A 14266-nucleotide genomic window follows, 5' to 3' on the forward strand; every position below is an offset into this window, starting at 1 on the left:
GAGAATACAGTGTTTAGCATTGGCAGAGAATTTTGGCAAATTTCACTTGGGTGCTACCCACATAATCAGCTGTTTTGCTCATCCCACAAATGCATGATCCTTAAAAGGTTGGACATCACAGTGAAGGTAAATAAACAGGCTTTCCAACGATGTAAAATACAATGCCAATTAGCATTGTAACAACAGAGAAATAATCGACCAAACACAAATTTTCCAAACTTTCTTTTCCAAGTTAGTATGTGGAAAAAAAGACGGTATGGTATGTCTAAAAAATAAAAAAGCCATAGTATGGTATGTCGGGGAAAAAAAAGGTCATCGCATAGTATGTAAAAAAAATTAAATACTATATTATGGCTTTTTAAAATAAATTTCGACATACTATTTTGCGCGTCTTTCCGACATTTTATATTATGACTTTTTTCGACATACTATACTATGACTTTTTTTTATTTTTTTTGACATACTATACCACGATTTATTTATTTTTTCGAAATACTATACTATGTCTTTTTTAGCGATTTTTTTCCAACATACTATACTATGACATTTGTTTTACATACTATGCTATGATTTATTTTAAATTTTTTCGACATGCTATACTATGACTTTTACATTTTTTCGACATACTATACTATGATTTTTTTTTTATTTTCGACATACCATACTGTGACTTCAATTACAAGTATTTAGAATGTGAACTTGGCTTAAGTTAAAAACTATTTAAAAAAAATGTTAAACTGATGTAACAAAATAACATCATGAGAGTTTTAAGGGTAGATTTTTTTTCTTAGTTTAATTCTAAAATAAATATATAGACAAAACAGTGGAGATATCTGCTGATTACTGGGATTTCACTAGCTATCACCAGAAGAAAACCGGGTTGCTCTACTTGCGGCATTAAGGGAGACTGTAATAAGTAAGTCAGACCAATTTAATGGAAAAAAGACAACATGTAGAAAAAAATGTACAGACAGCATGCTGGACACTCCAGCAATCAAGTTGTCCAACAAAATAAAATAAGAAATAGGTATGATTGTTTTTGCTTTTCTGAGCAATTCGATAAATTGAGGATATTTGGAAATGTGCACACACATAGGGAATATCAGGAGTTATAGTCTCTACTTATTAGATTTGGATAAAAAAAAAGTATTTGCATTTTTTTAATTGTTTGAGCCAGGTAAAGCTGATGTGTGTAGGATTTGAAAAGGTTTGGCTTTGGTGAAACCAAAAGGGACACAGCAAAGCTCTTAAATTGTCTACGGTATGTTATTAGAATAATGTGAAAGCTGCTAAATCACATTAAAATTATGCACATAGGAGCTTGAAGTCCCATATGGGAGGTACAGTATTTACCACATAAATTAAGTTTATGAATTACAGAAAGTTTGGATAATCACTAAAAATAAGTCAATTTAGAATCTTATTTTGTGGTATCCAACTTGTTTAACACTGTCTTGATTTCATATGTTGACTCTAAGCACAGATAGTATTACATGTTTAATTAAAATATAAGTGGATGGTTGTTAGCAAATACTTTTTTTTTTTTTTTTTTCTGCCTCTAACCTTCAACCCTGCCATCTCCACTCTGGTCCCAAACTTGACAACTTCTGTTATTTACAAAAAAACAGGAATACAAAAAAACTGACAGGTGAGACGGGACTCATCTTTGAACAGATTAACAAAGTGCCATTTCCACTGTTTCCTTTTTTTAAAGGAAAGGTTCAAACTCATTCAGGTCTGTCTTAAAACAGTACTAGCATGGCATAAGTAAATTTCCATACTGGCTGTAAAGAGATCCCTTCCTACCTTTATGCATTTTTACACATAAGAACTATGGATTTTGTCCCTACATCTCTTAAATTGTTTGCAAAGGATCGGATCACATCACAGCCAGTATGAACAGGAGGAATAATTGCAGTAGGCTTGGGCAGTATCTGTTTTTTCATACCTTCATCACATTTTTTGTGCTCTTCTTCGACGACCGGATGTGTGTCTCAGTAAACTGAAACTGAAATGTGAAAGTATAGAGAGTTGAATATAACTGAATTCAATTTCATATTACATTCAGTTTCAAGTTTATTGGAATTTTGTTCCAAACTAATAAATTCAATTTCAAATTATGTTATTCAGGATTCAGTTTTTTTAATGCAAAAGTACAAAATGCAAGTCTCCTTCAAAAATAATCCAAGACTGACTGTAGAGTTTGAACTCTGGTCTATTTTAGGACCTATGTCGGTCACAACGCGTTGGTCATTTTAAACAATTATTGCCATGTAAAATAAAGGCATTTTAATTTTGTTCAAACTCTACAGTGTGCCTTGGATTATTTTTGAAGAAGACTTGCATTTTGTACTTTTGAGATCATATTCCACCAATGCAATGAGCCCTTCACAAGATGGAATAAACCCAATACACCTGAAAGATTCAAAGAGCACCGGTGTGTGACTACCACAAAGACCCAGTTGTCTTCATCTAAGTGATTATAATTCAGTTTCTAATGACACATATTTCTGCTCATAGTAAACGTAGTCGGTATCCAATTTGAATTCAAACGCATCACAGTTCGATCAGTTAAAGTACCTTTATAGGAGTACGAGCCCATGAAATGTGTACCTTTTTTAAAGCAATTTGAAATTACTTTTTAAATTTTGTTTGCATTTCAGAAAATGTTCTGAATACCCTGGTACACCGAAATACCGCCAAAGCCTAAATTACACAGGCCAATTATTCTTTCAGTATAAAAATGGGCATGCAAGTATTGCACTAAGACGAACCTGAAAAAGACTGGATCCTTTCCTTTAACTCCACCTCCGTCATTTTCTCCAACTGCAAGGTCAAAAGTGGGAACAGGAGCAATCAGAGTACACTGATCCCAAATTCAAGCTCTCTCCAATGGTCCCCATCATTAAGCCAGACGAGCGTCATCTTTGCTTTAGGTTGTCTGAATCAAAGATCTACTGCTGCTGCAGAGTCAAATATTCAAGTCCAAGCAGGTCCAGCTCTTCTGTTTTGTCTCATCAGTCATGTCAGCCTAAATATTTAGATCCAAGTGAATCTGAGACACTTCTAAATGTCCATCTTCAGAGTAGATAAAACACAGTGAAACTTCACCTACAGGTGAAAAAAAAAAAGAAGTCCTTTCTTTTGGTTCCTTGATTCAATCCTCAGAGTTAGGCAGGGCAGCCAATATGAGGATTCTGGATCCATTAGTCATCCGTTACCATATTGTCTCTAAAGTGTCACTCTAGACAGCCATGCTGATGCAGAGTTCAGGTGGGGGGGACCAGATCCTTCAGGAAAAACCAAACACAGGGTCCTCTGCTGTTGTGGCTTCTTGACTAAGTACAGCAGTCCCCTTTAGCTCCGATATGAAGTTAGTCCGGCATGTCGATGCAGAGTTTAGGCGGTGGGACGAAGTATTTCCCAGGGCTCTGAGTGATCACCACGCCGGTCTTCTTGTGGAACATGGGGGCAATCTTTGGCGGCGGCTCGGGCACGGGCAGATCCTCGGCTGCCTCAGGGTCCTCGCTGCGTTGGAGATCGTAGGACACGTTACCGTACTCTCGCAGGAAGGGGAGGAGCTCCAACAGGAAGTGGCAGAAGTCCTTACGGATGCCAAACCACCCTACAGGGAGATCAGGACAGAGGGGAACTTAACAGTGCAGAAATAATACCAATCATTTGTACTTGCCAACTACCATGGGTGCATAAAAAAAAGTATTTTGTAAGATCTGTTTTGGAGCTAAGCGTCTAAGGGCGCAAGCCATAGTCTGTTTAGCTAGTCCGAATCAGAGTGAAATTATAGACACTCTGTTACAACAATAATATAATGTTTTAAAACAAATTGAGTAAAATTGTTTGTTCCTTCAAAATCATTGCTTCTTTTCATGTTTTGCGAGATAGAACCTTATACTTAGGATTAGAAGATTCTATCTGCATTTGAGCTGTTCCAAAAAAATCCCATTTACAAATTTGATAGGATTTTGATATTTTACATTCAGAATATATTTAGGGTTTTCATGTATGAAAGAGAATCATTCCCCGAATCATTTTTGCTATTTGGAATGTGAAAACTTTGAAGCTCAACATCTCAAAACCACTCAAAACGCAGATAAAACCTTATAATTCCAAGTTGGCGAACTGCCAAAACTAACTGCACCAGGTTTCGATTAAAATGGACTAAACGTTGGCTTGTGAAAGCGCCGTAACAATTTCACTATACGTCGTACAGTGTATGATTGTATGTGACAATAAAACCTGACTTGCTGGTTTCAGCTTCTCAAATGTGAGGATTTGCTGCTGTTCTTTGTCATACATGACAGTGAACTGACTATCTTTAGGTTTTATGCTTTTGATTGGGCCATGGGCGAAGCTGAAACGATTAGTCAATTAATCAATTAGTTGGCTGACAAAAAAAATTAACTATTTTGACAATTAAGTCACCGTTCAAGTCGTTTTTAAAGCAAAAATTACGTAAATTCTCTGGTTCAAGACTCAAATGTGAAGATTTGCTGCTTTTCTCTCTTTTCTACGATAATAAACTGGATATATTTGAGTCTTGGGCTGTTGGTAATCCAAAACCACTATTGTAGTGGCAATTTTTCACTATTTTAAAGACAGATCAATCAATAATGAGTTAGTTGCTGCCCTTGAATTGACACACAAAGCTTGAGATTTGAGGTTTGAGGTTTAAGTGATATATAAATACTGTGAAAGTATCGAAACACTCAATCCACAGAGAAAAACACTGTACATTTGTGATGTCACAAATCTAAAATATTTAGACCATTTCACAGTTTTAAAAGTTAACATTCTAAATGTGTCCCAGTTTATTTTCTGTTGCAGTGGATGTGAATGACATCAGCTGACAGGAAGCAAGCGTGGACCCAAGCTGTTTCCTAGCAAAGCAATTCCGTGGCCATTCCGTGCTAAAACGGAGCATTTCTGATAAAGGTTGAATACAGGTATATTGAGACAGACAGTATGAGAAAAATATTGTGTTATTTGAACATTAAAGCGCGTAAACATGTTCTAGTAGAAACCCAAAATACAAGTATGAACCTGAAGATGAGCAGGATATGTCCCCTTTAAGGAAAGGTTGAATTACTACAGTAAACCCCCAGTGGAGATACTGAGCAGCCCAAAAGACATTACTGGCTTTAAATACTCACAGTGGTTTCCTCCCTTCTGGCCAAACGTGGTTGCCATGAGTGTGAGCAGGGAGAGCCAGAGAGGGACGAATACACACACGTAGCTCAGACTGTTGTGGCCGTCCAGCTTGTGCACCAGAAGGATCTGAAGAGGCATATTAATAATTTATAAGTCAAAGGCAAATATACATTCAGCAAATTTGTGCAAAGTTGTGTGTATATGTGCACACACATGCAGGAGTTATGTGTAAAATAGAGTGGAGTGTTCTTAAAGACAGATTTTTGATGGTCATATTCTGTGTATGTGTTTATGAACATATCTTTCTTTTCTTTTTCTGTTTTTTCTTTTTAATTAAAGCCTCCTGTGGACAGGTGTTGTAAATAAGCATTGTGCAACAAACACTAAATTCTGTGCATCTAGCCCTTGTGCATGAATGTATGTTACAATTCTAATGCTACTGTGATGTCCATATCAAACAAGGCAAAAGTGAGCATGGCTGTCCCCATGACTCCGGAACAAAAATGATGTTGGAAAAAAATCACAGTTTTTGGCCAAAATGTCAAACATTTTGGGAACCCTGGACTTCTAACCCTCCAAAGACACAACTAAACCAAACTGTCAACTATCATACCAAATTGGAAGTTCCTAAGTTAAATAGTTTCCGAGTTCTGCTCCGGAAACTAAAGTGTGACACGCGAACGGACTGCAGGACGGACGGAGTGCTTTATACCCCCGACTACGTTGTCGCATGAACTGAACATTTGATTTTTTGTCACATTTTTTTTAGATCAAGCCATCTGGTATTCATGATTTCCAGAACATCCTGTATGCAGTTTAAACTGACTATACATATATTTGGCCAGCAGGGGGCAGGGCAGGCTAATTTTATTATTAAAGCAATTTGCTTTAGATCCAATAGTTCTATTTAATTTCGTGAGATAGGCACTATAATTGTGATTATATAATTGGTGTGTTTGGAGTTAATTGATATTTGTTAAAGGAATTGAAAAGGTGTAATTTGGGTTTGAGAATAAAAAGCCTAAAATGAAGATGCAAATCAATTAACTATGCTATTTTCTAGAATAATAACTTGTGTTATATAAAATATAAAATATACCAAATTTAAGGAGTTTTAATAGTGGTAACTCACCTCAAAGGTGAGCAGGGGTACGACAATGGTCATCCAGCTTATTGCCATGGTGATGTGAGTCCGCCGTTGCTCGGCGATGATGTCAATGGAGCGGAGGAAGAGGACGGACCAGATGATGTAGTAGAGGACAACAAGGCACAGGAAGGACATCAATATCCACAGTGGGACACACACCACCTGCAGCACACACACACACACACAACATTAAATCAACATCATTAAAGAAGGTGAAGGAAAATATCATCACCAACAGAATTTTTACATTTTAATACATGGTTGAGGAATAATACAAACAACCAGATGTGGTAGAAGTACTTAGCTCTTTTACTTAAAGGGCTAGTTCGTATTCTCAGTTTAAGTGTACGCTCTATTTAGAATATTTCCGCTGGTTTACCTTGCCATCAGACAGCTATACAGTCTATGTTTCCAACAGGGAACTGAAGCCGTTATATATGCTCTCGCCAAAGCCACCAGACTCCATTGAAAAAAACTGTTATTTTACCTCGTAGAAGACGGGGGTTGCTGGCCTACTGCTACCTTGGTGAATCCGATCTAACCAAAGTCACACAATGACACAAACAAACTAACCGATCGAGGCAGCAGTAGACCAGCAACTTCCGTGTTCTGTGAGGTAAAATAACAGTTTTTTTTCAATGGAGTCTGGTGGCATTGGCGAGAGCATAGATGGATACAACAGCTTCAGTTCCCCGTCAGAAAGGGCTGTCTGACGGCGAGGTAAAGCGGTGAAAATATTCTAAATATAGTGTAAACTTAAACTGACATTGCTTTTTTAGGTGTCTAAAATTTTGCTGCTGCCCCCGTCCACAGCAGTACATTACTTTACTCCTGTGCTGGTACTCCTGTCTGTTTCTCTAAAAACTCCATCTACTGTACTAATACACTGACTATGGAGAAGTACCTCAAACTATCACTCTAAGTAAAAGTAATAATACCACAGTGTAGAAATACTGTTCCAAGTAAAAGTCCCGTATTCAAAATGTTACTCGAGTAAAAGTACAAGCATTAGCATCAAAATTTACTCAAAGTAACAAAAGTAATAGTACTCATTATGCAGAATTTCAGACAAAAACTTATATTATTGTATTATAAATAGTGATTAATGTTGCAGCTGGCAAAGATGGGACTGATTTCAGCTGATTACTGGCAGTGATGTAATGTAACTAAGTACATTTACTCAAGTACTCTACTTCAGTACAATTTTGAGGTACTTGTACTTTGAGTATTTCCCTTTTCTGTTACTTTGTACTTCTACTCCACTACATCTCAGAGGGAAATATTGTACTTTCTACTCCACTACATTTATCTGACAGCTTTATATACTTTATATTGTGTATTGATATCTGAATCAACTAATAAATTATGACATATTATTGTAGATTAAGCTACCCAGCAGTTAAGTATTTAAAATTTGCCACACTATAACCAGTTGCAATGTTAATGTGATGTTTGCAGTACTGCGCCAAGACATGGTCATTCTGCATGATAATAATGAGTACTTTTACTTTTGATACTTTTAAGTATATTTGGATTCTACTTCTTTTGTACTGTAGAGTATTTTTTACACTGTGGTATTGCTACTTCTACTTCAACTGATTACTGGGTATCTTACAGTAATCTATAATAATACATCACAATTTATTATTATTATTATTGTTGTTGAGAATAATAACAATACCAATAATAATAATTGTTATTATTATTATACTGTGTATTAATAATCTGAATCTGCAAAGTAACTAAAGCTATCAAATAAATGTAGTGCAGTACAATATTTCCCTTTGACATGTAAGTAAATACAAAGGGAAATATTAAGTTGCAGAAAAAATAAAATGTACTCAATTAAAGGAAAGAACGTAGTATATCATCAAGAAGTGAAAGTCAATTGATCGTTTCGTTGCAACATCAGCGCCCAGCAGCAGAGCCACGCTGCTGCCAATTTGGACTGAAAACGACTACTGGACACTAGTAAGACATCCACCTAAAACGTGCTGAACAAAAGTTATACAAAATGATTTCTATTCTATTGTCATATTCTACTGAAATGACCTGTGTTGAACAACAAATATTATAAATACTGTATAATAGGCGTTTGTTTTAAGCGAGTCCAAAATGGCGACAGCGGCTGTCGTCTTTTTGCTTCTATACGCTTTGCTTAAAGTACAAGTACCTCAAAATTGTATTTACAATTACTTGAGTAAATGTACTTAGTTACATTCCAGATGGCATCTCATAGTGTGAAAGCCTAATGAACACATTCATGTATTGAAGTGTGTATGGCTGACCTCTGATCTACTTTGTGTTTGTGTATCTCACCAGCCAAGGCCAGTTGATGATCCTGTCCAGCCTCAGAGCGATGAAGATGAACTGGAGAATGTTAACTGAACACAACACCTCCAGCTGAGGAGAGGAAGAGTAAAGACAGAAAGAGTAGTTGGTGATGTCCTGATGTCAAATATATCAGTCATTGTCAGGAGTTATTTATTAAATTTTTTTTCCAGCAACCCAAAAATCAAAGAATAAATTTCCCTCAGAAATTAGTGACATTTTCTTTTGAATTTATAAGGGACATGTAATGTTGTGTACTTCTGGTGAATATAATCCAATCAATCTTATTTATACATTTATGTATTTTGTATATACAGTTCCCTTTGTTAACACCTTATTTTGAAAACCGGACGTAGTCCCACGTGTGTACTTCCTCTAACTTCTCCAAGGTGGTCTCTAGCTCTCCCGTCACCTCCGTTCTCTTTATCCATCCATGGTCAGCTCCATCGGGGCCGTTTGAATGCATTTAACATAAATGTCAGTATATGGGTGCTCTACAGTTGTAGCTTCGGCCCATTTGTCCACGGAGATGAGAGCGACGGCCGGCTCAACCGCAACGTTACCTCAATACGATAACGTTTCCTGTCCGTGACAGAGTTAGCTTGCAGCTTGATGTCTGGCTCTGCTTTTCCTGCAACGTGTGAAACCCAAGGTGTTTCCATCCTTTACTGGATGTGTAGTGTTTACCACGCTGGATTAAACATGTGAGGGTGCAGGTCGTATCCACGCTGACCCTCCAACGTTTTATACTTTCTTGTTTCTCGTTTGTTTAGGTTGACGGATACGGAACGAATATGACGTCAGGTTACTCAGACTACAACAATAAAAGCAGTAATATTTCTTACTTCTACCTCTGTATAGACTTGAATGAAACAAATATATCGATTCTGGCATTAAAATTGTTTTATTTCAAAATCGTAAAAAAAAGAAATCACAATACATAGGTGAATCGATTTTTTCCCACCACTATTAGTTTTCCTAATGTCTTAGATTTTTGCTGTGGTATCGCTTCAGTATCGGTATCAAGATATTCAGGCAGGGTATCGTATCTAAGTCATAATTTTGGTATTGTGACAACACTAATTACTTGTACATTGCAGTGACAACGAATGTAAACAAAGCGGGTCTAAAAACAGTACAAAAAACTACTCTCTACAACTAACCTCGATTAATATAACCAATGATATAATAATCAGTGAGGTTATTATGTAGGCTTTACATGCAGTTGAGTCAGACCAAGATGTGTATGTATAAATTATTATGGGCTTTAATGTCTGCCAGCTGTCCTGTAAAATACATTTATCAGCTGTTTTTGATTCATATTACATTTGCTGTCCCCTTTGTTTAGATACGATATATGTGAGGCCTATATTTATTTATTTATTTATCTATAATTTCACTTGAAACTGTTATGGTCATTTTGCACTTAATAGAATGTGAAATTATTTTAGTACTTTTCATTTGTCATGTATATTATACAGGAGTATACAAAAATAGGCTTTATCATGTGGTTATTTCATAAAGACTCTTTTTTGAATTACCAGCAAATATGCTATATCGTGATATATATCGTTATGGAGATATGAAATTATCTAGATTGGAATAGAAGACAACTGAAACTATGTAGCCACAGCTGGCGGGGATTTTGTATTGATTTCCTACTCCGGTCTCAGTGTATCCTTCTACATATCAGACTCCTTACCTCGAGGGAGCGGTCGTGTCTGAACCCCCAGACGCAGGCTGCTACGGAGACGGGCGACACGAAGAAGAGAGGCATGAAGACGAGAAGCCAGAAGTAGTTTCCCCTCGCCACACGGTCGCACACTAACACCTCGAACATCAGCAACAGGACGTGGAGCCCCACTGCGATCAGCATGGCTTTGAACTCCACACATGTCTCCCCTTCAGCCCTGAGCGATGATAAACAAATATTAAAACATCAGCAAGTTCCTCCATGCGGATACTAATGATTCCCACTATTAAGTTTCGGGATGCACACGTTCATGATTTAGAAGCCTAACCAAAATCACACACAATAATGCATAATATTTAAAGAAGATTATTACATGTACTTGAGTGATTTTTTAAAAATAAATTGTACTTCTAACGGCCCAAAAACATGGGGCGACGCATTACGTAGGTGGGGCGGAGCGTTTTTTTTTTACCTGCTACACAGACTCCGTCTTCGTAGTGTGTGGTTGTGTGTCAGCTTCACTGTGTGCATATTGAGTTTTGCCAGACAGTGTAAACTATATTAACCGGTGCGAAATTAATTAACTGGATCGTTTTAACTACAGCATCGATTCATTTGTTACAACATACACACTGATTTCATTTGTTTATTTTAATGTGAAATGTAAAAACACCCACAAGCTTGCTCTGCTGCGAAGCATTGCCTCTGGTACAACGGGGCTCCAGGGTAAGAACATTTCGGTTGCATATTGCTGTCATTGTCAACAAAAATCCAACAAAATTCATATAGAATTTGTAAGAATTTACAGCTATGTGTGGTATCCATCACAGCAACAGTAGTCTAATCTAGTAATCTAGTAATTAGGGATGTGTATTCCAAGCAAAAATACTATTCGAAAATCGCCGCATACTATTGCGAACTGAACGTGCCACACACGTTTTACCGGTAGTAACGTTACTACCAGGCAGCGCCTGAAACGGTTAATACAAGGGAAATACTGTATATATATTTTTAAGATGGGACGATGTAACGACTATTTGAAAAATCGAAAGGCATGACCCATCCCTACTAGTAATTTAGTATACAGTAGATTATGGCTGCATGATATATCGTTTCAGCATCCACGTTGCGATGTCGGCAAATTAACTGAAATACGTCGTGCTACATCTTTTTTGCTGCTTGATACATAAGGAAACGGTTCCTTGCCTGATTTGTCACACCCCATCACGTGAACCTTTTCCGTTAGAAAACTAACGACATCAGCCTCGACCACCAGTGGTTAATTTCAACATGGATAACGAGTTACAAGCGTTACTGACCTTGTTGTCTACGAGATTAATTCTGAAACAGCCTGAAAACACTCATCTGGTTTCTGTTTTAAAAAGAAAATGTATTAGTGTGATGCAGCCTAAGCCACTAATGCCCATGTGTGAGAGAGTCTACCTGTACTGGGGGTTGTGCGCCCAGACTCCAGTGCCCACAGACGCCCCAATGATGACCAACAGCTTCCACAGCCATATTGGGGTGAACACAGCCCAGTAGCTCCACTGGATGACTCCATCCAGCCTCAAGGACAGCAGCACGGAGAAGAGCAGCAGACAGGAGTAGATCAGGAACTTACTGCGACAGAGGACGGAGAGAGAAATGTCTGACAGTTGACACCAATGTCAAAGGAAAGAAAATGCAGTATGTGCCCTTGTGAGTGCCTTACTATATGGAGTTTTGACAGTTGGGGCCTACAGGCATTGGGAGACCACTCTCATTAAGTCAGTAAAGATTTTTCTTAAAAACAATGCAAATATGGGATGTGTGCAAAGTGTGTGGAAGTGTAATGACAATTCATAAAGATAGAGAAGCATAAAAACTTGCTGTAATCAGTATACAAACTTTATATAAAGTAGGATAACATAAAAACAGGATCTTGAAAGCTAGGAGGATGGAGACAGGAGACTAGAGCTACAACTATTAATCAATTAGTAGTCAACTATTGAATTAATCACCAACTAGTTTGATAACTGATTTATCAGTTTGAGTAATCTAGCTTGTTAAATGTGAATATTTTCTAGTTTCTTTACAATAAAATTAATATCTTTGAGTTGTGGACAAAACAAGACATTTCAGAACTTCATCTTGGGCCTTGGGGAACACTGATCAACATTTTTCACCATTTTCTGACATTTTATAGACCAAACAACTAATTGATTAATCAAGAAAATAATTGTTAGTTGCAGCCCTTGAATTAAACTATTCCTTAACTATCGTTTTTTGTTGCAATGAAATCCTTCTATCAATCTATTTTGTGTCCTTTTCTTGTCAACATTGGTACATTCTTTCTATTATTTTGATTGCAAAAAAGTATGTGAATTTATTAAATGTGAAACAAATTTCACATGCAGAAATTGCACATTTCAGACGCAATATTTCTCACATATGAAATGCGAAAACAGTTGTGTGATTAATTCACATTTAGGTACATTTCACATAGAGCTGCAATGATTAATTGATTAGTCGTCAACTATTAAACTAATCACCAACTATTTTGATAATTGATAAATCTGTTTGAGTCATTGTTAAAGAGAAAAAAAGTAAATTCTCTGATTTCAGCTTCTTAAATGAGAATATGATCTGGTTTCTTTACTCCTCTATGACAGTAAACTGAATATATTTGAGTTGTGGACAAAACAAGACATTTGAGGACGTCATCTTGGCCTTTGGGAAACTGATCAACATTTTTCACTATTTTCTGACATGTTATAGACCAAACAACTAATCGATTAATCAATAAGATAATTGACTATGAAAATCATCCTTATTTGCAGCCCTACAGGAGACAAGTGTTGATATCAATAAAGGGTGCAAATAAAATGAAAAGACAAAGGACTGCGTATATTTGGCTACATTTTAAAAAGTTAAAATTAGATACATGGATTAAAAAAGAGGTTGAAAATTGACCTTAGTAGGATGGAGAAAGTATATGGTGAGTGCAAAAACAGCTGATACCCCCAACCCTCCTTAAAACTGTCATGACTGTCATTAGATTTACAGACTGTGTTACAAAGCTACTCAGTCCACTGAGCTTACTAAGGGAAACCTCATGATGTGAACAACTGGACTTAAATCAAATCACTTGACCTGTTTCTTGAACCTATTTTATTTTATTTCATATACTGGATGATATACATCATATTTGTCCATTATAGTTGCATTTTGATTGTTACAACTTTTGGATAGTTTTACCTTACACTTACTTTATTTATAGGGAACTATTTCCCTGACTTCTGGCTATTTAAAGTCTGGAGCCGTTGCTCTTAAAGGCCTGTAAAGCTCATTCAGACATAACTTATGAGCCACTTAAAAAAAAACTCGCTTTATTAAGCTCAGCATTTCTGAATAGATGCGTGATGATTTGACTAAATGGCTACATTTAACGTATTTGACTTAGCTATAGTTTTACTTAACTAGCTTAGCTAGCATGTTAGCCAGGCCTTGTTTAGCCAGATACTTTCTTTTCGCTTTCGCTACTCTATATTTACAGTTAAACTAGCTTACGCTATCTGATCAGCTACCAGAAATATGTACAACTCCATATGTATAAATCACATGATGTAGGCATGTCTTCCTCACGTTAGTGCAACGCAACACACGACGCCCAGCCTCAAGCTAACTAGCTACACGGCTAGCTGAAGTGCTAGGTCGTAGCTAAACTTACCTCGGGTTGAAGTCCTGGAAGAGTCCTCTTAAATTCATGGTGTAAAAGGGCTGGTTGGCTAGCCAACATTAGTTCCCCGTGTCGTTAGCTAACTCACCGCCTAACCTGTGTACTACACCTGCTAATCTCGGTGGTAGTTGAGCTTTTTGGTTCGGTTTCATTACAGCTCTTTGCTAGCCCGTATGTTATGTTTTACCCTCGGAAATCACGTGACTTC

General features: G+C 37.0%; 1 protein-coding gene across 1 annotated transcript; it reads right to left on the bottom strand.

The window, feature by feature from the left end:
• Nucleotides 1-912: 912 nt before the first annotated feature.
• Nucleotides 913-14266, bottom strand: tmem185 (transmembrane protein 185). Its single transcript, XM_037759468.1, has 7 exons — nucleotides 14050-14266; nucleotides 11784-11960; nucleotides 10350-10557; nucleotides 8636-8719; nucleotides 6302-6478; nucleotides 5172-5295; nucleotides 913-3625 (listed from the first exon to the last, which is right to left on the bottom strand). The coding sequence occupies exons 1-7, from the start codon at nucleotides 14085-14087 to the stop codon at nucleotides 3375-3377; spliced, it is 1059 nt and encodes a 352-aa protein (XP_037615396.1). The 5' UTR covers nucleotides 14088-14266; the 3' UTR covers nucleotides 913-3374.

Source organism: Sebastes umbrosus, chromosome 22 (assembly GCF_015220745.1).
Source record: "Sebastes umbrosus isolate fSebUmb1 chromosome 22, fSebUmb1.pri, whole genome shotgun sequence".
NCBI lineage: Eukaryota > Metazoa > Chordata > Actinopteri > Perciformes > Sebastidae > Sebastes > Sebastes umbrosus.